Source organism: Aspergillus lentulus (assembly GCF_001445615.1).
Source record: "Aspergillus lentulus DNA, contig: Alt01, strain: IFM 54703, whole genome shotgun sequence".
In the NCBI taxonomy this organism is placed as follows: Eukaryota; Fungi; Ascomycota; class Eurotiomycetes; order Eurotiales; family Aspergillaceae; genus Aspergillus; species Aspergillus lentulus.
In genome coordinates this window covers 2,138,331-2,164,484 of record NW_028322123.1, presented here as the reverse complement: position 1 = coordinate 2,164,484, position 26,154 = coordinate 2,138,331, and the positions used below count along the sequence as shown (strand labels likewise).

At 50.6% G+C, this 26,154-nt stretch overlaps 9 protein-coding genes across 9 annotated transcripts; 3 read left to right on the top strand and 6 right to left on the bottom strand.

Annotated features, from left to right (window-relative positions):
• Positions 1-132: 132 nt before the first annotated feature.
• On the bottom strand, positions 133-4,081 carry ALT_0679 (uncharacterized protein C824.09c; the record flags this gene model as incomplete). The annotated part of the gene is made up of 8 exons (XM_089599018.1): positions 133-702; positions 822-965; positions 1,023-1,163; positions 2,058-3,365; positions 3,421-3,523; positions 3,579-3,623; positions 3,685-3,789; positions 3,864-4,081. The coding sequence occupies 8 exons, from the start codon at positions 4,079-4,081 to the stop codon at positions 133-135; spliced, it is 2,634 nt and encodes an 877-aa protein (XP_089456682.1).
• Positions 4,082-4,443: 362 nt separating this feature from the next.
• ALT_0678 (peptide-methionine (R)-S-oxide reductase) lies at positions 4,444-5,127 on the bottom strand (the record flags this gene model as incomplete). The annotated part of the gene is made up of 2 exons (XM_033556139.1): positions 4,444-4,823; positions 4,884-5,127. 2 exons carry the CDS (start codon positions 5,125-5,127, stop codon positions 4,444-4,446), a joined length of 624 nt encoding a protein of 207 aa, XP_033412030.1.
• A 349-nt stretch (positions 5,128-5,476) lies between these two features.
• On the bottom strand, positions 5,477-7,220 carry ALT_0677 (uncharacterized protein; the record flags this gene model as incomplete). Its single annotated transcript, XM_033556138.1, has 2 exons — positions 5,477-7,117; positions 7,191-7,220. 2 exons carry the CDS (start codon positions 7,218-7,220, stop codon positions 5,477-5,479), a joined length of 1,671 nt encoding a protein of 556 aa, XP_033412029.1.
• Positions 7,221-7,882: 662 nt separating this feature from the next.
• ALT_0676 (uncharacterized protein) lies at positions 7,883-8,296 on the bottom strand (the record flags this gene model as incomplete). The annotated part of the gene is made up of 1 exon (XM_033556137.1): positions 7,883-8,296. One exon carries the CDS (start codon positions 8,294-8,296, stop codon positions 7,883-7,885), a length of 414 nt encoding a protein of 137 aa, XP_033412028.1.
• A 1,982-nt stretch (positions 8,297-10,278) lies between these two features.
• On the top strand, positions 10,279-11,008 carry ALT_0675 (GPI anchored serine-threonine rich family protein; the record flags this gene model as incomplete). Its single annotated transcript, XM_033556136.2, has 5 exons — positions 10,279-10,324; positions 10,382-10,460; positions 10,515-10,649; positions 10,709-10,824; positions 10,884-11,008. 5 exons carry the CDS (start codon positions 10,279-10,281, stop codon positions 11,006-11,008), a joined length of 501 nt encoding a protein of 166 aa, XP_033412027.1.
• A 606-nt stretch (positions 11,009-11,614) lies between these two features.
• Positions 11,615-13,911, bottom strand: ALT_0674 (WD40 repeat domain-containing protein; the record flags this gene model as incomplete). Its single annotated transcript, XM_033556135.2, has 7 exons — positions 11,615-11,757; positions 11,828-11,903; positions 11,966-12,163; positions 12,262-12,547; positions 12,614-13,556; positions 13,613-13,755; positions 13,907-13,911. The coding sequence occupies 7 exons, from the start codon at positions 13,909-13,911 to the stop codon at positions 11,615-11,617; spliced, it is 1,794 nt and encodes a 597-aa protein (XP_033412026.2).
• Positions 13,912-14,845: 934 nt separating this feature from the next.
• On the bottom strand, positions 14,846-16,800 carry gem1 (ERMES complex Ca(2+)-binding regulatory GTPase GEM1; the record flags this gene model as incomplete). Its single annotated transcript, XM_033556134.2, has 2 exons — positions 14,846-16,734; positions 16,791-16,800. 2 exons carry the CDS (start codon positions 16,798-16,800, stop codon positions 14,846-14,848), a joined length of 1,899 nt encoding a protein of 632 aa, XP_033412025.1.
• Positions 16,801-17,581: 781 nt separating this feature from the next.
• On the top strand, positions 17,582-24,381 carry ALT_0672 (SH3 domain-containing protein PJ696.02; the record flags this gene model as incomplete). The annotated part of the gene is made up of 5 exons (XM_089599017.1): positions 17,582-17,624; positions 17,716-17,819; positions 17,884-18,924; positions 21,769-24,114; positions 24,175-24,381. The coding sequence occupies 5 exons, from the start codon at positions 17,582-17,584 to the stop codon at positions 24,379-24,381; spliced, it is 3,741 nt and encodes a 1,246-aa protein (XP_089456681.1).
• An 884-nt stretch (positions 24,382-25,265) lies between these two features.
• ALT_0671 (SNARE domain- containing protein) lies at positions 25,266-25,735 on the top strand (the record flags this gene model as incomplete). Its single annotated transcript, XM_033556131.1, has 3 exons — positions 25,266-25,291; positions 25,395-25,503; positions 25,577-25,735. 3 exons carry the CDS (start codon positions 25,266-25,268, stop codon positions 25,733-25,735), a joined length of 294 nt encoding a protein of 97 aa, XP_033412022.1.
• Between the last annotated feature and the right edge of the window lie 419 nt (positions 25,736-26,154).

Genomic DNA, 26,154 nt, shown 5'->3' with positions numbered 1-26,154 from the left:
TTTTCCCTCGCCAAATTTTCTGTGATTAATCCAACGCCAATAGGCAAGCTACGCCAGTTCAAACATAAAGATATCCGCGACTCACGAGTTATGAGGACTTGGCTGATTACTCAACGGAACAGATTAGGTGGATCAGGATGCGACCTGATGACCACTTGTGGGGTACGTGATGAGCTGAGAAACCTGTATTGAACGTGATTGTTGGCAAACGGGCTGAGGCATGCCTGATAGGACCGGATATGAGTATAGGTAGTCCATCATGTTTGTGAAGGTTGAGATGGTACTGGCTTGGACACCGGCCTCGATTTGAGCTATCAGTTCGGCCAAGAGCTCCTTCAAACTCGGCTCTGCAGGCCCCCATTCGGTTAACACCTTCTGGGTAAGCGCGTCGTCGGGCAATCTGCTCAATGATCTCCTCATGCGCTCTTTATCCAACGCCCTCCAAGAATCGTCTGGTATCAAGTGGGCGGCCTGTAAGACGGCTCGTGCGACGATGCGCTGGCGCCTTCTGTCCGTACGCAGGTCAAGCCGGTCATAGCGACGGCTAAGGGTTGGGTCGACTATGGCTGTGATTTGGTTGAGGTGCTTGTCGAGTACCGCCCTCAACTTACTGTTCTCTTTTCCTAGATCCTGAAGAACATGCTGCGACGACGCGAGGATGTCCCTGGTCTGGAGCTTTTGCGCGGAAATATCCCCGAAGAACTTGTTCGATGGTGTTCAGCACACGGTTGCACTCCTCTATTCCTTGCTGGGCCGCACTGTGGTCAGCGGTATGCTTGCTCAGTTGTCGCCGACGATGATCTAGCAGGCTACTTTCCGACGCCAGCCTCGTCCGTATCCTCCCCTCCTGTATCTGTGCATGCAGCGGGTTGCCCCACCGCATATTGGGCATGCTTGCCATTGCCATTGTCCGACTTAGGCTCCACATTAGATCGCTGACCTTTTTGTCGGTCATATTCGGTGAGCTAGATGCTGTTAGAAATATATAATAAGGGCGCGGAGAAAGACGGGCACTGACGGACCTGTATCTCATGCTTGTTTAACTCCTCGATGCACGCAACCGCCCGGCCATGCTCTAGCTTGGTCCGCCAGACAGGATCGCCCAGCTGATGGCTGTCAGTTGCGAATCCACGCTTCCCAGAGACCCAGGTGTCGCCGTCCGCCTAGGTCTCCCACGTGAATTTGGCGACAGGGCCGAAAATCCACCCGTGCATTGTTGCCAGGTGATGTTTAGCGCCTTCGAGGCCTTTGGAGACTTGTGTGTGGTCTTGTCGGACGTTGTCCAGGGAGGACCGGGCCCTCGTGGATAATGACCTGACATCCTCTACCCTGAGGACCGATTGCCATTGCCCATGATGAGATTGAGTAGTGTACTGTCGTCCAGAGCGAGCAGTAGCAACGCCCTGAGCCGGCACTGGGACTCATGTCCACCGTTCCCGAGTCTGAAAGGCGAGGAACGCAGATCCGTCGAAGACGGTGTCAACGAAGTGCAGCAAGTCGTTAGCCAGAAGATCGAAACGAATCACGAGAACATACATGGGTTGACTATTAACGGCGGTGCCGCCAAAACCGCCAAAACGAGAAAGCGCAAAGCTGATCTCGACTGGGATTAGCCCTCAGGTGAGGTGTACGTGATGTATGTCTCAACTAAAACTCCTTTCTCACCGCAAGTTTCGCTCTCTGCCCGTTTCCTCTACTTATAGCTAGTCCCAGCATTGTACAAACGCATATCTTCACTGTGATTTCGGGCAAACCAGGGATCCGTGTTGAAAATCCTCTTTAAGATCGCACAAGTGGAAATATAGACATAAGTAGCCTTGGCAGCAGTCATTTCAGCGTTGACTTCAGGTCCTCACTTTCCACATGTAACTCGATAAGATCATTGTGTCAAAGACAGAGGAGTACTTTCGTTGACACCAATAGACCAGTCCGATCGAGGAAGTGAGAGAACAGAATAAATTCATATTGATCTGGCGCCTAAGTCTAAATTGACACCGGGAGCACTATATGCAATCGAAGAATTAACAACACAAGAAGAGATAAGACTACTGCCAAACATTAGAGAATAGATCATCAGCTCCGCCAAACCCGCCAGCCGGTTTAGAGGGAGCATTCGAGGTCGTCGTGGTCGTGGTCGTTGTTGTGGTTGTAGTCGAGATGGGTGCGGCACTGGCCCAACCGCCAAAGTCTTCGTCGGCGGCTACGGTGGGTGCGGGTTTCGAGTTTGTGCCGGGGGAGGACGGGGCTCCCCAGCCGGCGCCGATGTCGTTGGCTGTCAGCGTGTCGGGGACCTTCATCATGGTCGAGGTGGATGGGGCAGGGGCAGCGGGTTCGGGAGTGCTCCATTCGTTACCGCCCCAAGGGTCCACGTTGGGGATCATGCTCGCAACTGAGGCCGTGGATGTCGAGGCTACCGGTTTCGGAGCTGGGGCAGGAGCAGGAGCAGGAGCCGGACTGTTCAGGTTGAAAGCGGATTTCAGCTCCTGCTGAGGCGACGTCGTCATAGGCGGTGCAGCTGCAGGAGCTGCAGGAGCCGGGGGCGAAGAGAGTCCGAAGAGATCGTTGGAGAAGGATGATCGTGGAGGGTTCGGCTTGGGCGAGGGAGCAGAGGCAAAGCTGGAGAAGCCCAAATCATGGCTACTGGACGAGATGGAATCGGTACGGGACTGAGGTTGAGGCTTCGCAGGTGGGATAGTCGGAGAGGTAAGATTGTCAAAGAGACCTCCACCGAAGCCACTGCTGGCTGAGGCGGTAGGTGACGTGATCTTGGGAGCCGCCGGAGTGGATTTGGCGCTGGCAAAGCTCGTCAAATTGGCAAAAGGTGAGGGCTTTTCAGCTGGCTTGGAAGGTGGAGAAGTGGTCGAAGGGAAGCTCAGTCCGCTGAAGGCGTCGGTCAGTCCGCCTAAGTTGGAAGCCGCCGATTGCGGGGCCGGAGATGCTAAATCTCCAAACGAAGACTGGCGCTCATGTTGCACGGGAGGCTGGGGCTTGGAATAAAGAGACAGGATGGATTGTTTCAAATCAGGTCGAGACATTCCGGTCGAGCCACCAGGGGTAGACGCGGTGCTGGCTGGACGGCTGGTGGTCGCGGGCTGAGCGCTCCCGAAGAAATCGAGTCCCAGCAACGAATCACCCGGTCGAGCCGGCTTTGCGGCAGGCTGTGATTGCGACTGTTGCCTGGGCGCAGCGATCCGCGGGGTGGGATCTGTGGTACTAGGGCGAACCGGGGGAGTAATTGGCTCGTCATCACCGAAGAAGTCGATAGATGCTTGGGGTCGGTGTGTGATCGGAGGTTGGCTAGTATTCGCTACACGTTGAGACGAGGAACGCTCGATCTTTGCCTTTTCCTGGACGACCGCAAGAGGCTTAAAGGGATGTCAATTCAACCGCAGATCCAACAGATGCGCCGGTAGAGCTTACCACGTTGTCGTCACCCACATCCAACGTTGCCGGGTCGGGCATTGGTCCATCCATAACCCACCGCTTTGATTCATATTTGGTGCGAATAAAGTTCTCGATCTTACTATCCACGTTTCCATTAGTGTTGGTATACTGCTGCGATGACGGGGCCGACTCACGCTTCCGAGGGGACGTGACCAGGCGCTAGTTTGGCTTCCCAGTATCTGCGAATCCATGATTAGTATACAATTCAACCTGCGGGCATTGACGGCTCTATGAACGTACTTGTTCGCTCTGGCATTGCCCCATCTGATCACACTCTGGAGTTGTTCATCAGTCCACGAATCGAGATCCACAGACTTCACTCGGCTGATATGGGTGCCCATCCCCCTGTGGATGCCCGAGCAACGGATACATATGAAGATTCCCAAATTCCATGAGGCCCATCGCGGATCTAGTCGAACAGATCGTCAGCGAAACCAATCACGACACAGAATTCAAAGGCGCGGATTGGCAGTTGGATGTAGGCAGATACCACAAGACCAGGATATCCGGGGGCGGGCAACAACTCACGCTTGTTGCGCTTGCAATCAGCACATATCTTATTGCATTCGATTTTCAGCAGGTTCTTGATAATCTGCTGGTTCTGAGCAGCCTGGGAAGGAGTCGCACGTCGAGACATGACAGCTGGTAGAGCGGTCCTCTCGATGGCTGGAAGAGATGGAAGTAATGGTTGTTGTATTTGGGGGGAATTCAATAGCGGATGACAATACCAAGTGGCGGATGCTGTGCGGCCTGAGGCAGCCAATTGTGGATGCCCGATGACGGCCGCACATGTCGGACATGCAAGACGGAGTCAACAAAGACTGGAAATTGAATAAAATACAAATCATCGAGTCTATAAGTCTATTATTTTTAATAGAGCCTTGAGAAATTTTTATAAAAGTATGTTATGGTCCACGTACGCCCCTCGCCTCATACCATGACTCCTCGCCGTCAGAATTATCACCCTCAAACTGCTACTATATAATTGGGTTTCGCATCTCAGATCCTCAATGCCTTCGACTTCACTGCCTCCTCATCCTCTGTAAACTTTAGACTGATACTGTTCACGCAATGCCTCTCATCTGTCGGCGTAGGATACCCCTCGCCCTTGAAGACGTGACCCAAATGACCCCCGCAGTTACTACACACAATCTCCGTCCGCTCCATCCCAAACGAGCGATCCGTATGTCTGGTCACCGCACCGGGAATGGAGTCAAAGTACGCAGGCCAGCCGCACCCGGACTTGAATTTATGCGTGGCCTTGTAGAGCGGGGCGTTGCAGCCGGCGCAAGTGTAGACGCCCTTGGACGGGGAATGGGAGTCATATTCGCCTGTGTAAGGGGGCTCTGTGCCTTTTTCGCGCAGGATGCGGAACTGTTCTGTTCAATAGATTAGATCGCTATTCTTTGGTGTGTAGTGTATTGTAGAGGGAGATTCACCTGGAGACAGGACTGCCCGCCATTCCGCCTCACTTCGTTGTTCGGGGTAGGACATGTTGGACTCCTCAGCTTTGGCACTTGAGCCGAAGAAGGAGCTTAGGAATGGAATGGTGGGCGCAGCTTTGAGGGCTGTCGCTCTTGAGATTGGGGGAGGTATTCTGGTAATGGATCGTGGAGAGACGGACGTGATGAAAGGTGTGGTGGAGAGGATGCGGAGAAAACGAGTGAGATGTTGGAAACGCATGGGGGCGGACTATAGTTCTGGGCTCTGGATTAGCGAGAAGATCAGTCGAGAATCCTAGATTTACCGATAGAAGCCTCAGCCACGCATGGGTGAAAGCGAGGCTAGTATCAAATTATCGATGCATTGCTGAATCTCCGATTTGCCTCTATGTTTTACGTCATCATGCGGAGAATCACCACCGAAAAAGGCATGCGGAAGAAAATGGGTATATTTTGTAAACAGGTAAACAAGTATGTTCGCTAGATGCAGTATTCACCGACATTAAATCCTTTGACATCAACTAGATCAACCAGATGGAATAACTGTGGGTATCTTAAACATGATCATGAACTGAAAATGGCGTAACATGTCAACGACGTCGAACAACACCGGTCACCGTCAAAACACCTTCACCCACTTCTACTCTCCATCCCTCCCTGGCCAGCATCTTACCAACAGCCGGTCCCAGGCGAGACGTGCCATCATGGCTGTGGCGTCCGACTCCGGTGATGATGCGAAAGCCTGATCGCGCTGCCTCGCCGCCACGCATGTACTTCGCATCGCCAAGAGAGTCCCACCATGCGGCGACGCGCGAACTGGCGATGCGAACGGCATCCTGGACCGAGACACCGTGCAGATCCAATGAATTTGAGGTTGACTGCGAATCGACTAGAGCATCGGCCGCAGCCGCAGCCTCCCGCTTTGCCCGCTCGAGATGATCTCGTCCCACCGAGGAGTAGTAAGCAGCTGCTCCGCCCATTAACTTGTCTGATTTTCCACGACGGTAAGCTGCTGAGGCTTTGTGGAAAGCCTCTGCACTGGCCACAAAGTGGTCGCCAGCGGTAACCCGAGCAGTACCGTGATCGCGAAGGACTCGCGACTCCACAGAATGTCTCTTGGGCTCATCATCATCGACGTCCAAGGGTGGAGGCGCAGTGGTGATTTTGATCAGGTTAGACACAGTACTGGCCGCTGGACGGGTAAGCATGGCAACTGCCAGCTCACCGGCAGCAGACGTTGAATTGCGAGTGATTTTCAGTAGCCCACCCAGTAGCGTTGGCGCAACAGATGGAAATTCTTGAGTCAATTCTGTAACTTGTGCAAGCATTAACGGGTGCGCATTGATATGATTTTCCTCAGGCGCATGTGCCATCGCAAGAGATCGAATCGTTAGCGGCAGTGAGGCTCCGTTAGCATGATAAGCAGAAGTGACGGCCTCCTTCTTCAGGACAGGTAAAGTCCTAGAACAGATGAACTCGATGTCTTTCTGACCAGCGTCCCATTTGTTCAGGGGGATATTCTCATCCCGCATGTATCCTGAGGCTGATGGAGAAGAGAGTCCCTGAACCGGGTTGTTCTTATTCTTTCCCTTGCGCTTGCGATGCTTCTTTCGCCCGGTGTCTCCATTAGAACACTCGTCAAACCCATCGATGCCCTTTGGAATGGCAAGCTTAGTTCCTTCTTCATCTTCAAGCTGCTCATCAAAGAAAGCAATGTTCAAGAGCACATCCATGGCGCGATCAATATCACCGGCAGACTTCCTAAGCGAATGCTGCACGGTAAATCGATCCACAGAGGGAAACATATCTGTCAGATAACCAACTTTGTCGTCCTCGGAGGCACCCGAGAGTGACAGCGACCCGTCAGGGCCGATCGTGTAGCGCAAAGAATTGCTGTTGCCCTGACTCCTTGTGCGCCTGTCATCCAGACCAACGGAGGAGAAGTCGGACGCGAGACTTGTGATATCTGTTTCGCGCGACGGGACAGTGCCATTTTGCGAGCCGCTGCGCTCTGACAGGATGCCGTCTGCATCACCGCTAATACCAGGACTCAGTCCGCTGGTCCCGGATGGATCGAAAGGTAGATCTTCCTGTTCCCATGCTGATAATTTCAGAGTGTCCAGGGTGTCGCGGAGTTGCTGCACTTGCGCGGGGGTTTCTAGGTCATAGTCGCAGACGATAGCTGTGAACAAAGCTGAATCCAGAGGAGGACAGTATTCCTTTTCAAGCTCCTAGATGTTCGAAACAGCACAATCCAGCAATTAGCTTCCTGTCCACTCGGGCTCCAGACGGGTAGGAACTGACTTTCAACAGGCTATTGCCTATGTCACCCATCTTCAAAACCGCTGATTATATATCGACAGAGTATTCGATGCCTCTTTCTCATTACTTGCAAAGCGAGAATCTTAGAATTTCCCTTGATCATCAAGCAGGGAGATCAAAGCTGTTTGTGCTGAGAAACCACAAATTGTCGGCGGGGAAGATTCAATGATACACCAATCACAGATGACATAATGGGCTGTCTGCGATCCCATCCGCCGGCCAGCTTCGTGACCTCATTGATAAACTACCTAGGATTGTTCAAACGTTCGAAGGTGATCCAAGATCCAGATGGCCCTTTAGATCATGAGCAGCGTCTGGGGTACTTTGGGCCAGTATAACACGTTATCTCTACATTCTCACTTATCCACAGCATTCAGAATTATGAGGTTCCGGCGCGAAAACAAATCATTTAGATCTTGACTAACATGATCAACAATGCTGATGCTGATGCAAGGGAAGCTTGGGCAGAAACAATAGCAGTGTTGTCCTTGACACTCATATAAGCCAAAAGATGACAGGAAGAAGCAAACAACAGAAGTCCCGGGCACCGAGAAGTCAATGCCCGTCCAACTCAACCCTGTTCTCTGCCTACATTGACAAAACAAATTAGATCCTTGCTCTTCCGATGACGTGCTTGGTTTCCCTGTCATGAATGCTCAAGGTGTGAAGCATATTCAAGCAACAGTCTCGTCTTCTGGTCTGTCATCCTCATTGGCGTCTTGACCCTCCTCATCGGCGTCTTGACCACCCTCTCCGCCCTGAGAAATGTCGCCAGAACCAGATTGTCCTTCGTTCGTTTCGCCATTACCGGTTTGAGACCCAGAGGTCAGAGTGCCAGTTGGGAAAATCATGTTCCCGGTGCCGGTTGATGAGCCTGAGCCGCTCGTGGACGGAATGATGCCAGAGAACAACGACCCAAACGGATTGGTTGTTGAGCCTGTGGTGGTTCCAGAGGCACCTGTACTCGCCAGATCACCGAAATTAAAGCCTTCGAGACCCTGACGTTTATCTTTCTGGGAGCCTTGAATGGGGACGGCGAAGATTATCTCGCATAGGCCGAGGAGGATGGTAACAGTCTTGAGATTCATGGTGAGTTTGTGAGAGAGATGTTATCAGTTCTATTGGCTCCTGGAGGAAAGCAGTAGAAGAAAGCCTGCGTGATGGTTGATGCTCTCAACTGGGCTGGAAGGAGGCCTTCTAGGCTCATTTATACTATGTTATTTTAAAACCACCCGGGAGCCTGCTCGACGCAAGAAGCCTCGACGTTCACATCCTCGACAATACGTACTCCCTGTCGGTGCTGATTGAAATCCTCTGGAAGTGACGAGGTTCAGCCTTAGTAACAGCGCGGAATAAGCAATCATTGCATAATACCATGTTCATATCCTCAATTCCCTTCTGCTCGCTTGAAACTGGTTGGTATTGCAGGAGTTGTGTGATTCTTCTTGCATGGTTGCTGCAGAGGCTCAAGAAAAAGCATAACAAATCCTGTATGGTATGAAGTTCAGGCAGCAGGGAAATCAAACGAGCCAGATTTATTTTGATTGTACCACTGTGATGATGCAGAGTACAATTTTACTTCGGATCAGCTCGTCATGATTAGACCTCCATATGCAGCATTCCGGGATCCGATCCTTTGGTCATTTCATTGACCTTCTCTTTAAGCGTCCCTCAGAATGGAGATCTTTGTAATAGACCTGCAGCGTTAGGATATCACCGCATCCTTGTCAAACGTGATTGCTACCAATTTCATTAGTAAAGGGGTAGGCAGTTGCAGGAGCATGTTGGATAACGTCATGGATGACCATCGACAGGCTCTAATGCAATAAAGGCACTCAGATAAGCCGACTTCTTCTTGCAAAGAAGAAGATGTTGACTGACCCCGTGCCTACCGGCGTGCGTCGATATCGTTGCGCCACTTTGGCGTAAGGCTTCCATACGAGAGTTCAGCTGTAGCCTGTATCCTCCTTATTGTATATTGACTGGCGACAGACAATTGTATTCAGAGATGGATGGAATGTGCGTCTCGTCTAGTCGTCACCGTGATGTCGGCAGGCCATTGATAGCTCATCTGCACTGCACATCGGTGGATCCGTCATCACCAAGACTGCAGCCCATTGTCACAGGATTTGGATAACTCGAATTTGCGTTGACCGACAGTATGCAGATCAATCCGAGACAAACAGCCGTAAAGGCTTTCCCATTGTTTTAAACTCAAGCCTAACTTGTTCTTTGTTTGTATAGTCAAGTAGCGGGACAAAAGGAAGACCGAGAACAAACCATACCTGGGTGACCAGAACACCACCCTCCCCTATCCCATCAATCTCGAGACAGAGAGATTTGAGCACTCGTTGCTTTAAACTTTCGGCTAGATAAATCTATTTGTACATGGCCCTTCCTTACTGAGTAACATCCCTCAATCGCTACAAGGGGATCAGTAGCCTCAAAAGCTTATCTAGAATACCCGTTCATCACATAACAAGCATAGACTCTTGCTATCGCCAATTGAAGCCCAGCAATGTAGCCCAGCAACGTGCCGTACACCAGCAGCTAACTTTACACCGAAGAGGCAGTAGATAGTTGAAGCCATGACCTGTCATGATGGGGCATACGGTCAACATCTATCTTCTATATTCAGGGCACGAGGGCTCAATCACCGCTCAGTTGTGTCTTTCAGCCACACAGTCAATATGACCGCACCATCGACTCAGTAAAACTTACATCTACAATCTTGCCAATCAAAGACGCAATGCCGGAGTCATGAATTTCGTCGCTGGAGCTATAAACGAGAAAAGACACATCAGATGGAATCCCTCGCGTCAACGCACGACAAGACTTTGACCGGCCGCATATGTATCCAAATAAACATCAGATCATGCTAACATCGCTTCAGTTTAGTAAGAGACAGCCAAGGAAGGTCTTGGACCTTGTATCTATAAAGCCGGCAGTCGCCCTCTTGCGATGAGTCGATATCCATTGCATTGACATATTTCAAGCTCAAAAGGTTCTGCCTTCAACCAGTCTATTACCTTGAGATTTACCACCTCAAACCGACAAAACTTCAATCACAATGCGTTTCTTCACCTCAATCGTTACTCTCGCAGCTACCGCTGCCGGTACGTCCTCCCCATATTCCTCTTCTCGAGGTGATAGCCTTACTAACAGAACCCAAGCCCTCACCATCACATCCCCCAAAAGCCTGGACCAGGTGGATATGAGCAAATCCGTCGACATCGAATGGCAATATGTCCAGTAAGAAACCCCTCCATAGATACCTATGGGACGAAGACTAAAACGTGACAACAGATCCGACGCCCAGAACTTCTCCATCGTCCTCGTCAACATGGTCACCCAGCCCCCCGTCAACAAAGTCATCGCCAAGGAAGTCAAAGCCTCTGATGAGAAGTACACCGTGGACGGTGTCTCTGGTATTCCCAAGGCGTAAGTCCAAAGTTCGATATCCGTTTCCAGCTACAGGCTAGGCTGACTTGAATCAAAAGAAACGGCTACCAGGTCAACTTCGTCAGCACCGGGCCCACGAACACGGGGATCCTGGCTCAATCTCCCCAGTTTAACGTCACAGACGTCAAGCCTGAGCCGAAGACTACATCCACTGGTAAGGTTTCTCAACCAGGATAACCTCACAGTACAATCTAACATCTTTTCCCTCTGCAGAAAGCCAGACCGCCACCGCGACTGCTTCCGCTACAGCTACCGCTACGACTAACGCTGCTGCATCTCTCATCGCCCCAGCCGCTGTGGGCTCTTTTATCCTGGGTCTTTTCGCTCTGGTCGTGTAAAATAGGTCCCTCAGTGAGCAAGTAAGGGTGTTAGAGAGTGACGTTACAGTATGAAACTTGGGGATGTTCTTGGTATATATATATCTTTCCAACGCAAGATATACGACAGATATGAATGGTGATGTGATGGATGAGAACGTGTGGTTAATGCATTCAATTGTCTACGCAAAAGAATTAATAATTGATGGTGAACTTCATTTCCTGGTCTTGCGCTCACCGCTTGTCTTCGCGGAGTACATTGGTATTGGAACTTTGATCCTCATGCAAGGAGAGCAGGATAGTGATGTATGCATGCACATCTCACTTGGTAGTGGATATCCATATGCACTCATCACACTGTAAGCTCGAATTAGTTTCAGTTCCCGGAAAGTCTCCTGCCTGTTTTGTCTGCGACTCCGACAGCATACATCCATACTAGGGCCTAAGTCGATCTCTTGGCCTTGGAATCCCTCGTCCGAATCAGAAGGTAACACACCTCTTTGGAAGTTGGTGTGAATCAATTACAGGATGGATTGTCTTGAGTAGAAGCAAATGGGTATACTAGTGGAATGTACATATATACAGAAGTTACAGAAGTAGTCAAGGGTCAGCCTTTGTCACAAGTCCTCAGAGCGAGCCCATGGTCGGTTCAGCAAATCCCGAAACGGATCCTGATCCAGCTGCGCTGGCGCTGACCGCCGGTGACGATGACTGGTCATTGTACTTGTCATTAATGCCTTCTCGAGGACGGTCCCAGGTGCGAATGTGGCCTGTTAACCTCTCGTGTTAGCGGCTGTCTCCTGAGACGACAAGAGACGAGTAGGAATTAGGGCAAATTACCTTCAAGAGAAGAGGTCATGATACAATCTTCTTGAAAGCCCAGCCAGCAGATAGGGTCCGTGCCAACGACTTTGGACTTTGAAGTTGTCAGCTCAAGGCTCAATGGTCAGAAGCTTATGAGCATTACTCAGAACTCACCATGATAGGAGGCAGCAAGGCCGTGCGCGCTCTGGGTTCTACGGGATGACGGACAGCTTGGTCATAACTCTCATAGGTGTTTGCGGTCCTCTGAGAATCTGATCTCATCCTGTTGCCCGCACTGTCAGCTCGGTGACGATTGCCATACTGTGAGCTGCCAGCGACCATGCTTGTTCGCTGACGGGCGCTGGCTTGATGCTGTTAAAGATTTGTCAGCTCATTGGATCCAACCACACCATCTTGAAGTAATTTAACAATTCAATCGTACGCCGGTCTCGTGATAAAGGAATACGTACCACTTTCGGTCGGTGCAGCATGCCAACGCTAAAGTCCCACAGAAGAAGCCTGCAGTCGTCACCAACACTCCCAAATCTGTAGGTCCGTTCGTCGCACTGCCATGGATCGAAGGCGACCGCCGAAACCCAAGAGTTGTGACCCTGACAACGGGCTACGATTTTGCGCTCTGGGAAGGACCAAATAGTCACTAAATCATCCTGGCCGCCGGTGACAATGTATTTGCCATCAGGCGACCAGCAGACGCAGATGAGTCCACCATAGTAACTGCGAAAAATGTCCAAGACCCTAAGCGGCTCGTTAGCTGCCTGTCAAATCCTGAGTTTACGGACAGAAAGAACAGAGGAGACCTACTCTTCTTTCAAATAGTCCATCACTCGTAGAGAGCCATCGTCCAAGACAACTGCCAAATGCCTTTGGTCGGGGGAGAATGCAAAGTGCGAAATTCTTTGGTTTGCAAGTTTCCAGAGAGCGACAGGGTTAGTCTTTTGGTTCCTAGAGTTGACGGACTTTAAGACCTGCAGCGGCTGTCTACTGGACGCCTTGAGTGCCTCCGCTGACTGGTCCTGAATTTCAGGGGTGAAAAGAGCATCTTCCTTCTCTTTATCATAGACTACTAATTGTCCGTTTGCGTGTGAAGCCATAAACAGATTTTCCGACCCAGGAATCCATTTAATATGAGTGACCGGAGAATTGCTGACCACTCCATTCTTATTTATTCGGGCGTATTTTTGAGAAATAGGCTCGTACCAGATGATGTCACCAGCAGAGGAACCCATAACCATGTCGATATGAGAAGGGCTCTTGGTGACCTCATTAATATCGTGACACAACATGTGCGCCTTTGTGAAGAGGATCTTTGCAAGTGGCTCTTCCTTCTGCTTCGAACTGAGATCAAGCCATTGGAATGCGCGGTTGATGTTAGCGAAAGCAAAGAGGCCTTCGGGACTCCGCTCGCTCAACCGCTTTGTGGCTGCTTCATGGGTGATGACCCGTGATACGAAAGACGAACTGCTCTTGATAATGTTGTTCTTGGGCTTCCGCCTCTTCAGTCCGTCCTTGACAGGAGCAGGTACCAGTGCCGGGTTTCCATCTCCAAAAGGGGGCGCTGTTACGATCTGGTTTGGGATGAACGAGGGAGTCTTGCTCCGAGGGCTGACACAAACTAGCGAAACTTTGACGCCGGATGTCGGAGGTGTAGGAACAGTCGCAAGAGGATTTGGATTTATAATTGGGGCTTCAGATGGGTGTGGAGGAGGGGTTGCTAGGTGCAGGTCGTCCTTAAGTTCATAGGTGCCTAATCGAAAGTCCCCGTCAGTCCTAGTTGTCGAAACTCCGCAGACACAAACGCACCTTCTCCAACCTGTAGCGGGCAGCCGCCTTCTGGATGACTGAGTATGTTATTGGTTTCTACGACCGGCACTGCCATGCCATTTGCCGCGCCAGCAGCATAAGCGACTGGCACGGTGTAGCGAGGAGGCGGAGGCGGAAGAACACTAGAGCGGTCAAGTCAGCAAAAGTGCAGTTCGCAGTTGATATCCAGCTGTTCCCTGCCAGTCCCTAGGAGCGCAACAGGCGACAATGAACAGTAAGAGATAACAAGGAAAGACTGATGGCGACCCATCAGATGTAGCAAGGGAGTCTTACAACATGGTTGCGGTTGCGATTGAGTGGCGCTAACTCATGTAAACTAGGATATTTTTGTATACGCCGCAGTGGTAGCAGTGAATAGTAGATAAAAGGCAAACAATGTCGGCTATGACAATAGGTGAACGCTGCTGAGTCCACAGTAGCAGTGAAATGCTTGTAAGCGGCTCCCTAAGCAGAGCTGCCCAAGGTAGTGTATAATGCTGAGATCTCGAATGAATGCGACGTATTGACGGACGATATTAGGAGTAGAGGAATCTTGAAGTATAAATTTTTTGAAGCCAGTGTTTCAACGTTGAGATCGGCGCTCAGGATATCTACTTCTTCTGACATCGGTTAGTCGATCACGCATACACGTGGAGGGGGAAAATAAGTATCAGTCTGACCTCGGGGCATAGGATAAGCCGGTCTCGACAATATGATAATCAGCGGGATTAGACGAAGAAATAATATATACAATAAAGGAATCCCAACAGTGAGGTAGGACGACAGATTTGAAGCGCGCGGGTTAGACAGACAAGGGTGAGTGAGGAGAGGAGCGGAGAGCTGGACGGGGAAGTTTGGGAGGCCCGTGAGTTGGTTTCTGGGGTTAGTGTACTCAGCAGTTGGCTATATAGCCTATTGTTGTTCTTTCCGTCCTGCCGAAGCGGTTCCTGGCCATAGGCGGGGTTTCTCAAAGGTCTGATATCAACCATCTATTGGCAGTTTGAGATCATCGATCTTACTCTAGTGGCTTTATATGTCAACCATCAAATAAAAGGCTTAATTGGTATATCTAAATGCAATATTACATGAGGCGATATTTTAATATCTTCTGCCGGCGCAAGCCCCCGCTGCATTTCAAACCCCATGAACAACGCACATGCATGAACGCATCAAAGCTTCTCGGGGTATCAACCTAAATTATTCATCCAGGTAGGCATTAATAAGCTCAAAAACCTATCCGCTACCACTAACTCTTCGCCAAATCATCACGGCAGCAGCACCAGCGCAAACCACTGCTCCAAGTGCTATACCCCAGGCCATCCATTTTCCTTCCACGTCTTCCTCACTCCGGGGAAAAGCAGTGCTGGGCTCCATGGCAGCCTCTGCAATGTGTACAAACACCTCTTGGATGGAACTCCAAGTAGCACTGACATGGAGCGGCGGACTCGGCATATTCAACATGGCCGTGTACTCGTGGGGCTGATGCTCAGCCCGCTGCGTGGTACGATCCAGGTCGGCCTTAAGCGCAATAAAAACACTTGGAAGCTCTTCAAGGTGTGGATACTTGGACCGTAGCTGGGGGATATAGGCAAAGGAGTCCGGGTCCGAGGAATCATAGGTGTATACAATGACGTCGCACTGATCCAGAAGCTTCGCCTGGTTTTCAAGAATGGCGGGCTCCAGTTCTCCTAGCTCATCCAAAATCAAGTAGCATTGTTTACCCCCGGGCAGCTCAACAGTGTTGACAGCAGTCCGGGGCTGGATAGTCGGGCGATAAGTGTGGCTGAAGCCACGCGCGAGGAAGGCGTCGAGAAGCGCTGATTTGCCCGAACCTGGAGCTCCAACAATGTGGCCCAAGACGACATTACGGCCCACACGTCCAGGACGCTTTCGTCTCTTTCTCGGCCGCGTGACTTTCAAGGCAGCCGTTGTAGAGGGATTACTCCTATCGGACGACTCGAAGCCAAGATAAGCCAGATACTCCAGAGTCGTCTTCGGCGATTGGAAGGTTGTCATACTCCACTGAGCAAGCCAGCCTTGAAGTGTGACGTGGCCAGCCTCATTCCGGACTGTGGAGGAAGGAAATGAGCCGTCCGCCCAAGAAGCCGGGAGACCGGGAGTCGGGGCGAACAAGGACGCCAGTTCGGCGTCATTCAGGCCACCATCATTGTCTTTGTCCGACAGCAGGAAGAGATTGACAAAAAACCGATATCCTTCCGGCGACAGCTCAGCAGATGCAAAAGGCGGTACTTCGAATCGGGGATGAAGGAAGCTCTCTTGTAGTGAAAGATTGTCGGTGTATTGGAATGCTCGTAGAATAATCCAGACGGTCTCGTGGCGTCCCTTTTCTGCGTACATCTTGTTCAGGTGTATGAACCCTCGGCAGTCAATGCCAAATGGGGTCACAGAGTCGGGGTGTGTTTTTTGGATCGTCTCCTTGATGTGGACAAGGTCCTCCTTGCTTAAAGGCTTATCAAAGCATCTCATCTGAAAATCTTCGATTTCTTTATCCGAAAGATACCCATCTCGATCCTTGTCGCTCAGGTAGAAAATGCGTTGTAAGGCTGCAACCGCTGCTGGCTTCAGCGCGGACTCCTTCGAATCGAACAGCGGAGCGATTGGGTGAGTGACGGCTTTTTGACAAAGGAAGAAAGCCTCGTTCACATTGCGATGTTCGCGTGCGCTGGTACGGATACAGGAATCGATTTCCTTGAACTCCGCCATCACCGGTAGCATTTCCTCCTCGATGACTTGGGCTTCGGTATGATCAGCAGCTAGGTCCGACTTGTTGGCGCATAATACAACCGGCACGTTAACCCCCAGAGATCGGAAGTACGGCAACCAGAATAGAGCGACTCTTTCATAGCTGTAATGATCGGAATAAACCAACAGAATCACATTTGACTTTCTGATTTCCCGGGCCAGGTTGCTCCGCTCCTGCGGTAAAGCGGAGGTGTCCACCACCGTGGTCGTCGTGACATTCTCAGGCGTTCCGATCGTGGGAGGAATCGTAATTTGAGGTAGGACGGGCTGAATTTTGTTTGTCACAAAGACACCCTTCACGAGAGAGGTAATGAGACTGGACTTGCCAGTGCCCTCATCCCCGCAGACGCAGATGCGCACTAGGTCATGTCATGTCAATCTCATATCAACAAAAACAATCAAGGACTGGCCGAACCTGTAGCCATTGGTACTGGTTACGTTTTTCAATCTCAAACCATTGTCGAAATCATCTCATCAGTCCACCAAGATGGTTGCTGGGACACTGGCGCAGGTACAACAGACACTGATTCATGGTTGGAACCTTAACTCCATGACTATTGCTGATCCCCGGAGTTTCGGGCGGTGGCAGTGCCGTATTTGCAGCCTCAGGTTTCCACATATGCGGCATGTGACTGGGAAGAGTGCGATGTCCCGTACCAAAAGAGGGCCTGGACGGCGAAAGTTGGACCAACGTCTTCGAACAAGGTTTATACATAAGTATATCATCTTTCATACTCCAACTGATATATTGAGCTCGGATGGTGGACTATCATAAAAGGACTCAGCCACTCGCACCCGGAGAGCTATGATGCCGGCGCTGCTGCTGACGGAACTTACTAGATAGTGCGGAGTACCTCTTAGAGTATCTTGACCTGCTTTGCTGTCCATCGTCTGAAAGAATCTGTGCCGTGTTCGAGTGCTTCACAGACACAATAACATCAAAAATTAAGACTGCTTTTATTTATTGACTCTTGAAGTTATCCCACCGACTTTGTTAATCAATCATTTGTGTATTTGCGAAGGTTGTGCTAGCTATCCTAGTATTAGACTGGATCAGCCGTCATCAGTTCCACATCCGGGCGACCCATCTGGGCGAACGAACTCCCCGTTGCGCAGCATCCTACGATCACAACTTTCTTTCGTATCACTCCTGACTTTTACTCTCCTACAACTCACTGATCCTACGATCCGACGAGCGTAGTCAAAATGCCTCTCGGAATTCACAACCCACTGCCGTCGTCGTTATCAAGTACGTATCAACATTGCTTATATCTCAATTCCCCGCAGTTGGGTTTCCGCAGTAGGTGAGTGCCCGGCTGATCATTGTTCTTTCTCAACAGGCGAATGTAAGAAGGCGGGCAAGATTCTTGCATCTTTTATCGATCCGAGACAAGCCTTCGGTCCTGATAAGATCATTCCTCCTGAGATCCTCGCTGGTGCCAAGGTAAGTAAGAGAACGAAGTCTTATCTTCAAAGCGCTTTCGCCGAGCTAATCGCTCGGTCAATAGGGTCTCGCTATTCTTACTGTCCTGAAAGCTGGTTTTCTCGGTTCTGCTCGGTTTGGCTCAGGGATTGTCGTCGCTCGTTTGGCCGATGGCACATGGTCGGCACCTTCGGCTATTGCGACCGCCGGTGCTGGGTTCGGAGGTCAAATTGGATTTGAATTGACTGATTTTGTGTTCATTTTGAATGATGCAGCAGCAGTGCGGACATTCTCGCAGGTCGGAACCTTGACTTTGGGTGGAAACGTGTCAATCGCCGCAGGGCCGGTGGGAAGAAATGCGGAGGCTGCGGGCGCAGCAAGCACAAAGGGCGTCGCAGCGGTGTTCTCCTACTCGAAAACAAAAGGTCTATTTGCCGGTGTCAGCTTGGAAGGAAGCATGCTGGTCGAACGGAAGGACGCCAACGAGAAGATGTATAACAGTAGAGTCTCAGCACGTCAACTCCTTAGCGGTACTATCCGACCTCCCCCCGCAGCCGACCCTCTTCTCCGGGTGCTGAACTCCCGCGCATTCTACGGCAATGGCAGAAACGGAGACACCATGTACAATGATATTCCCATCTATGATGACAGACATGACGATGTTGTCTGGGAAGGCCGAAGGGGCGAGGCATACGGTGAGGGGCAACGGCGTGACCGCGGCGGTTTTAACGGCACCGATGACTACGAGTATCGTGACAGACCTCGCGCGAATACGTGGGCAGACGACGTTTACGATCGGCCCGCCGCAGGTTTGGCCCGTTCGTCTACTATGGGTCACGCCGATACATTCGACAGATACGGTGGCCGCAGTCGGAGCAACACCGCTCCATTTGAGGAAGATTACGTCTACTCCGACCGCAAGCCCAGCCGGCCAACGGCACCCAAACCTGTCTTCGGGCAGCGCACAGGTCAAAGTGCTCCTCTGCGGGCAGATCAGGCTGTCGCATTGTACACATTTGATGCTGATCAGGAAGGAGACTTGGGCTTCAAGAAGGGAGACATTATCACGATCTTGAAGCGCACGGACAAGGCGGAAGATTGGTGGACAGGGCGCATTGGCGACAGGGTCGGCATCTTTCCCAGGTGAGAATATCCTTTTCGGTGACCAAGAAGGCATCCATACTGACACCAAGATTAGCAATTATGTCGATGCAGCTTGATCCAAGTCACGACCCCTTTGCTGCTTGGTGCAGAATGACATTAACGAACTGATCATCCACTCTCTGAACAAGCCATTCCAAGATGCCACTCACAAATTCCCGTCTTGAAGGTCTCTTTAGCTCCTTTCATGATGTAAGCGCTGGAGTTCTTGTCCGTTAGGTGTATCCAAATCATGACTGAACGGGTTCCAAAGGAAGGAAGCAATTTTTCGTATCAGGCTTCAGCGAGGGCCTTTTTCTCTATATCCTTGTCTTTTACCCTTTTTTTTCAGACTCTTGCGTCTTGCGATCGACACTGCTTTTAGGGCTACTTAGGATTGTTTCTTTTGCCGCCATTTTTGATCTTAGAGATTGATTGCATGCTTGTGCTTTTCACTCATTGTTATCAGCTGTTATATGGCGTCACAGGCCTGCATCGTATTCAATGGCATCCCAGGAGGTTTCTGAATGCTTTACTCCAGCCCCCTTAGGGTATCTGCTAAGCTCTACAGACATCTTCTATGGAATATTGCTGGTAGTCAGCGGATCCAGTAGATCCAGCAGATCCGGTGATAAGCAGTGTAATCAGGGCCTTTACTTCAGGAAATGACATAATCTGCATACCGATTGATGCATGCACATTCCATCAGAGGTATGTTTCAAGTCAAGCTTCTAATGACCCTAGACCTTTACCAGACGTTGGTGAATTTATACGATTTCGACAACAGAGCACGATCGTGATCTGATCCCAAGATTACTAGTAGGTTTGGATGTTGAGGCGTGGTATGGTGACCGACGATAGGCACGAGACCTACTATGATGACCCTTAACCACACAAAGTAAGAGGACTATGAGGAAATAATAACAACAACTTGATATCGACTGTAATCACGGTAGGAGTAATTCTGAGAAAGAAAAGCTCAGATACGCTATTATTTCGCATCTTTTGTCTCTATGCAAATGAGTGTTTATGTTGAAATGACTGATCAGGTGGAATAAAGTTCTGTATGTACTAGACAGTAGACATGGGGACCCCAAGGCTAGGTAGGCTAGGCCAACACGAGGAGGGAAGCCACTCGGTGGAGCCGCGCAAGAGCACCAAAGTCATAGGCAGAGTCACGTCTACTGCGGGTGAGGTCACTCATATTATGCCGGTAGTCAGTTTCAATTTCACTTGATGCATTTCTGCTCCGAGACCTTCTTGGTACGAGGGATGGATGACTGGAGCTCTGCTTAGTGAATGATGAGTGCCCACCGTTATGCACTCCATAACCCAGAATCCTTTATCTGGAGAACCGTCAAGCGGCAGCCACTGGCGGTAAGGAGCTCATAAAGTTGCCACCGGACGACTGTGATTTGAGGCTGATAGGGTCCAGTAGTCCACTCATATTCCAGGACCCGGGGTTGATTAATTATTCGCCTATAGTAACGACATGGACCGATGATCGTCATCTTTTCATAGTTCCCACAGGCTCAGTATGTACTCCGAGTAGTTGCGACCAGATCGATCGTCCATAGAGCGGCGGCCCGGATTTGAGATGGGCCTCGAGTGGAGCTAAACGATGACCGAGGCAGAGTGGACCGATCCGTGAATCCAGCGTGCATTATTAGCAACAGGTTCGACGGTGCGAATATGGGTTGAAATTGGCAAATTCTGCTCTATAGGGGATGAGTGAGGAGGAACTACACCTATGCAGGTGATGTGATCGAGGTTGAAACATAACCTGAGGCACACGAGTTACCCTCAGTACGGAGGTATGTGGATGCACTCCATGTCTTAGACTAGTCTACCTTATGATATTCTGGAATTTGTTAGAAGTAGATGGTCATTTATTCAGTATGCCATTACTTTTCTTAAGCCCATTATTCGAAAATAAGGTACCCAATGAACTGAATAAAAGGGGAAATAGCAGAATTTCCAACCTTCTCCAGGGTACCTTACTTTGTGGTACCTGGTTTTTATCGCCTGATAAAAATAATACCCAAGAACCCAAAAGCCCCCAAAGACCAAGGTAGCCTAAACATCCTAACCCGACGCTTGTTATGGAGCAGTAGGGATGTCTTCAGAACACACTACTACAAAGGAAGTTTAGCTGGTTCTTTCTTACTTACTTACCTTACCTTACTTGCACTACTCTACTACTCTACTTCCTCATCCTGCTGATATTCCTTCTCAATAATTATCCTGGTGATTATTATGCTCTCCACCTTCAGCTAATTCTCCTCACTCTTCCTCCTTACTGAAAGTCCTTCCTCCTACTTGCTGGACGGTTTGTTGTCACCGGATGTCTAGCCGTCAGCCTTTCCCTTATTGTCTTCTTTTCTTGCTCCCTGGTGGATGGTTTTCCCCGTCAAACACTATTGCTGTTGCTGCCAGTGTTTCTTCCCCGCTTCCATGATCATCCTTCGCTATCTCCCGGCCTAGGTGCTATATACATTCCTGTTTGACCTCCCTCTCCACAATCGACTTTCCCCGTCGACCCTTCTGTCCTCAGCAAAATTCGGGAAGACAATTTACGACGGCTCCCGAATTGTTTGGCTCTCATGCAGGTGTGTTTGCTCTAAAAGTCGTCCCATTAATCCCTCTTACCTGTTCGAACTTGCTTTTTCTGCTTTCCCCTTCCCCTTGGTCGGAACCGGCCTTTCCCCAACCTCCAAACCGCGGAGCCCTCTTCCAGACGCCTTGTGGACTGTCCGCGTTCTGCTTGATGAAGAATCCGTTTTTTAAAAAAAAAAGTCTCTCTGACTGGTCTGTTCGTTTGATCACTTAGGCTTCACCGAGCCCCTCTGAGGCTGGCGGAGGATACGGAACGCGGAGAGGCCATGTGCCTCAATTATCTATTAGTGACCCGAGCCATCATGTCACGGAAGCCATCGGGCATATGTACGAAGACGATTACGACAGGCGGGAGTCCAAACGTCTCAGCTTCCTTTCTTCCCCACTCAGCGAATCCATCTCGATAATCCCTCCCAACCTCGCCGGATCCGAAGACCCCGCCTCACCGCAGTCGCTGCTCGTACAAAATCGCTCGAGCGCCGTGGATAGTCCTCAGACGAATGGACACTCACGGCCGCCACTGGCCTCCTCCAAGTCCTTTGATCGGGACACCAGCAACCCGACATCTCCCGGCTCGACGGACACGGCTACCACCTCTTTCCCTCTAAACGACGTCGACTACGAATCCGATCCTGCTGCTGTGGCTCAGGAGCTCAGTAACCTAGCTGCTATCCGGCGGATGTCTATGGACGTGACAGCAACAGGAGATCCCGACCTTCCAAGTTTCTCCGTACCGTCGATAGCTCCATCTCCTTCCGCCGACGAAAATGACGCATCTCGTTTATTCTGGGTTCCAGCTCGGCTGCATCCAGAGCTGGCTCCCAAGGAGTTTAAATCCTTCCTCGAAACCAAGGCGGAACAGATCAGACGAAAATCGGGCGAATTCTCGGGCTTCGAACACGATGGGGCGGGCGGGTCGCTTCGCCGGAAAAAGTCCATGTTGTCCCGACAGATTGACACCTCCCAGGGTTACACGGATGGGGCGGAGCGTCTCGAGCGGAAACGATCGCAGTCGAAGAACAAGTCTCTGAGCCCGAATCTGCTTCAGCTTGAATCGTTAGTAGATGACTCCAAGCAGCAAACCCCAAGCGCGGCGTCCTTTTTGGACGGAGTTCAGAAACTCACCATAGAGGAGGATGTCCCGATTCTGCCTCCCGCACCCCCCGGGCACAGTCTCCGCCGCTCTACCCGAACACAGTACAGAAAAGCCGGTAGTTTGAGAAAAGGCGAAAAGGTTCCCTTCTCAAAGCGGACTGGTAGAGCATCGGACACGAACGACCGAGTTTCTTCAATCACTAGTTCATCCGCGGACGAGCGCTCCTCAGGTCTCACGCGAGTGGCTACCGATCCAACGCCTAGCACAAGGCGCGCACAGGCCGATCCGCAGTACACCACGCAGACCGCTGTCAGCCCTTCTACACAGTTTGAGAATAGCAGGGCGAATGGCTGGCCGGAAACGAATCCTGGAGACAGGACGAATGCTTCTCAGGCACGCCACCAGTGGCACTCTCGCATCAGCTCCAATGGCCGCTCGACCTTGAATATCCCGCCCACCGAACAAAGGGTGCCGGAAATTATCGAGACGCCCCCGGCCGAATCTCCGCCAACTCCCACGACACCCACGACACCCACGACACCCACATACCACCACAGTTACAGCTCGGGGCGGGAGGCATCGCAAGATGCGCCGCCGACACTGCCTTCAAAGGATTCGCCTCTTCGAGATCCGAATACAACCAAACGATCCGGAGCCGCGCGGCAGTCCGGGAAGGAGAGCTCGAAAACTCTCAATGACTTTGCGAATAACCCACAACCACTCCCGGGAAATACAACACGGACGGACAACCTCTCATTCATTCCTACAATATCGGAAGACCGCAAGCCCGAGCCCAAAAAGTCCAAAGACAAGAAAGATTCGGAGGGTGGTCGCAAGTCGAGTTGGCACTGGTTGCTGGGCTCTGAGGAGAAGGAGAAGGAAAAGAAAAAGGACAAGGACAGCGATTCGAAGAAAAGCAAATCGAAGTCGGCGGATAAGGTTCATGAACCGGCACACCCTGCCTCATCCAACGATATCAGTCCGCGCGGGCGCGAAAGTATCACCGTGGATCGGCTCGACCCTAAACTGGAGGAGGAGCGTCGGAAAGACCACGTCCGGCGCACATCGGGGGAGTCCAAGAAGGACAAGGAATCCGGCCTGTTTTCATCGATTTTCGGCGGTGGGAGGAAGAAGAACAGTGGAGATGGCCATCACAAGAAGAGCTCGTCGCGGACATTGTCCCCTGACCCACCCGTTCGCGAGCTACGGCCAGATGTCGATTATCCGTGGACACGATTCTCGATCCTCGAAGAGCGAGCCATTTACCGCATGGCTCATATCAAATTGGCCAATCCCCGCCGAGCACTCTATTCTCAGGTCCTGCTCAGCAACTTTATGTACTCTTACTTGGCCAAGGTTCAGCAGATGCATCCTCACATGATGATGACGTCGTCGGCATCGCAAAAACAGCAACCTTCAAGGGATCAGAACGATGAGTATTCACAGTACCAGAAATACCAAGAAGTAAGTAGACTTTGGGTTTGCGTGTGGTGTTGGGTGAATTTGTTTTAACCCAGAATACAGTCTCAGCAGGAACAGTACAGCGATAGTTCCTACGATGATCCTCAGATGTACGAGTACGGCGACGACCAGCGCGATAATTACCGGCCACATTCAAGGGGTAGTAAGTACGAAAACGGGAATGTATATGGTCCTGGACATCATCAATATGGGCATTCAACGTTTGGCGATGACGTCCAGCTGGACGACGATGATGACGATATGTGGTGAACAAGGAACAGAAGTATTGCGACTTTTACTACTGTTTGTTCTTCTGCAGCGCACGAATACCCCTCTGCCTTTGTCGACTTTGATCCTTCTTAGACTTGTATACTGAAGCCTTTACCTTTTCCCTCTGTTCTGGTCTCCTTCCGTCAATTTGTCCCTGCCTGTCTTGTCTGCTGCGCGAAGAGCGCAGGATCCCTTTATTTGACTCGGGAAAGTGACCGTATGTTACCTGCTATTGACCTGTCCTCAGGGATCCCATTACCCGCCGTCTGATTTCCTTTCTGTGGCGCGTTTTGTCTTTGACACCCTGGCGGCATCGCACTTGAAGTGCCTTATTGTCATGTTCTGTGCTCTGGTATCTAAGTGCCTGGCACTCTTGCACACATTGATTTGATATATTAGCATAGCGATTGGGGTTCTCCGTGTCTCGATCTGGGTTCACTTTCAACTTCTTGCCTGTCTTGTTATACACCTTTGTACGTTGAATTGCAACGGATGGACTCCGGCCGACTTTCTTGCGACCTGTGCCTGCAATGCTGAAGGATGGACTCATTTCGTAGATCAGACTGCGCCGTAGCAAATTTTACCAAGGCAACGTAGGACAAGCTGTACGACTTTTGGATATAGATAACTAAGTGGAACTCTATAGGACTGCGCGGTATATTGTATTCATCACGTGATCAGAACCTCTCCGGATCTCCACGTCATTGCCATGAGGTTGCCTCTGGGGGAATTCTGGTAATCAGATCAACTTCTCTTGCTATATTATCTCTCAAACGCATCATACTCAGGCCTGATTACTCTTAACTTATCACGCGCTTAACAGACCACGGCCATCGAATTTCCGTGTCAGAAGAACAGCAAACGTCCTTCACCCGACCAACAAAATGGGAGACGCCTACGAACGTGAACAGTACGATCCCCTTTTCTTTGTGCTTGCTAACCCCTTTTATCAAGATGCAGCGCCCAGGCTCGAATATGTGTCCATCAATCAGCTAACAAATTGGCACATCTAGACAAAACAATGCCCTCCTCAACTCCCTATCTAGCAAAGTCTCGGCCCTGAAGTCCGTCACCGTCGATATCTACGACAATGCCCGGGACCACGAAACGCTAGACCACTCTGTTCGTTTTGACCTGCTTTAACTCCGTGTAATCGATATTTGGGCAGATGAATGGTTACTAACAGCGCCAACAGAGCCAGGTTTTCTCCTCCCTATCGACGAACCTCAAAGGCAGCGCGAGCCGCTTGACCCGCATGGCGAAACAGGGGGATACCGTTGCGATTATGAAAGTCGCGGGGATTGTGATTGGCGCGGGGATTGCGCTGTGGTTGTTGCTTGGGTGGATTTTTTGATCAGTGTCGTGGAGAGTACAGCGTCGAGGGTGCCTTGGGTCTTGCGGGTTCAAGATTATGGGCATTAATGACATGGTTGTTTTACATGCCGTTGGATGGATTGTTGCATTTCAGCGTGTTTCTCGGAAGGGTTGTGTATATGGATGGGTTGTCTTGACTCCGTGTATAAGGGTTCCCGTGCTCGATGTTTCAGCGTTCGTCACGATGTCTGTTGATTGAGGTGTGTTTATATCTGAGATCCTATTATTTAATACTGTGACTTGGTGATCCAGGCAATAGTCAATAATAAATTTGGCATGCTGTATCTTCATCCAGAAAGAAGAGAGCTTGTGACTCGATGCACATCTGGATGATAGAGGTGCAGTCATCATGCGGGTCATATCCTTTGCTTGATAACCTTTGCTAACAGGCTCAACCAG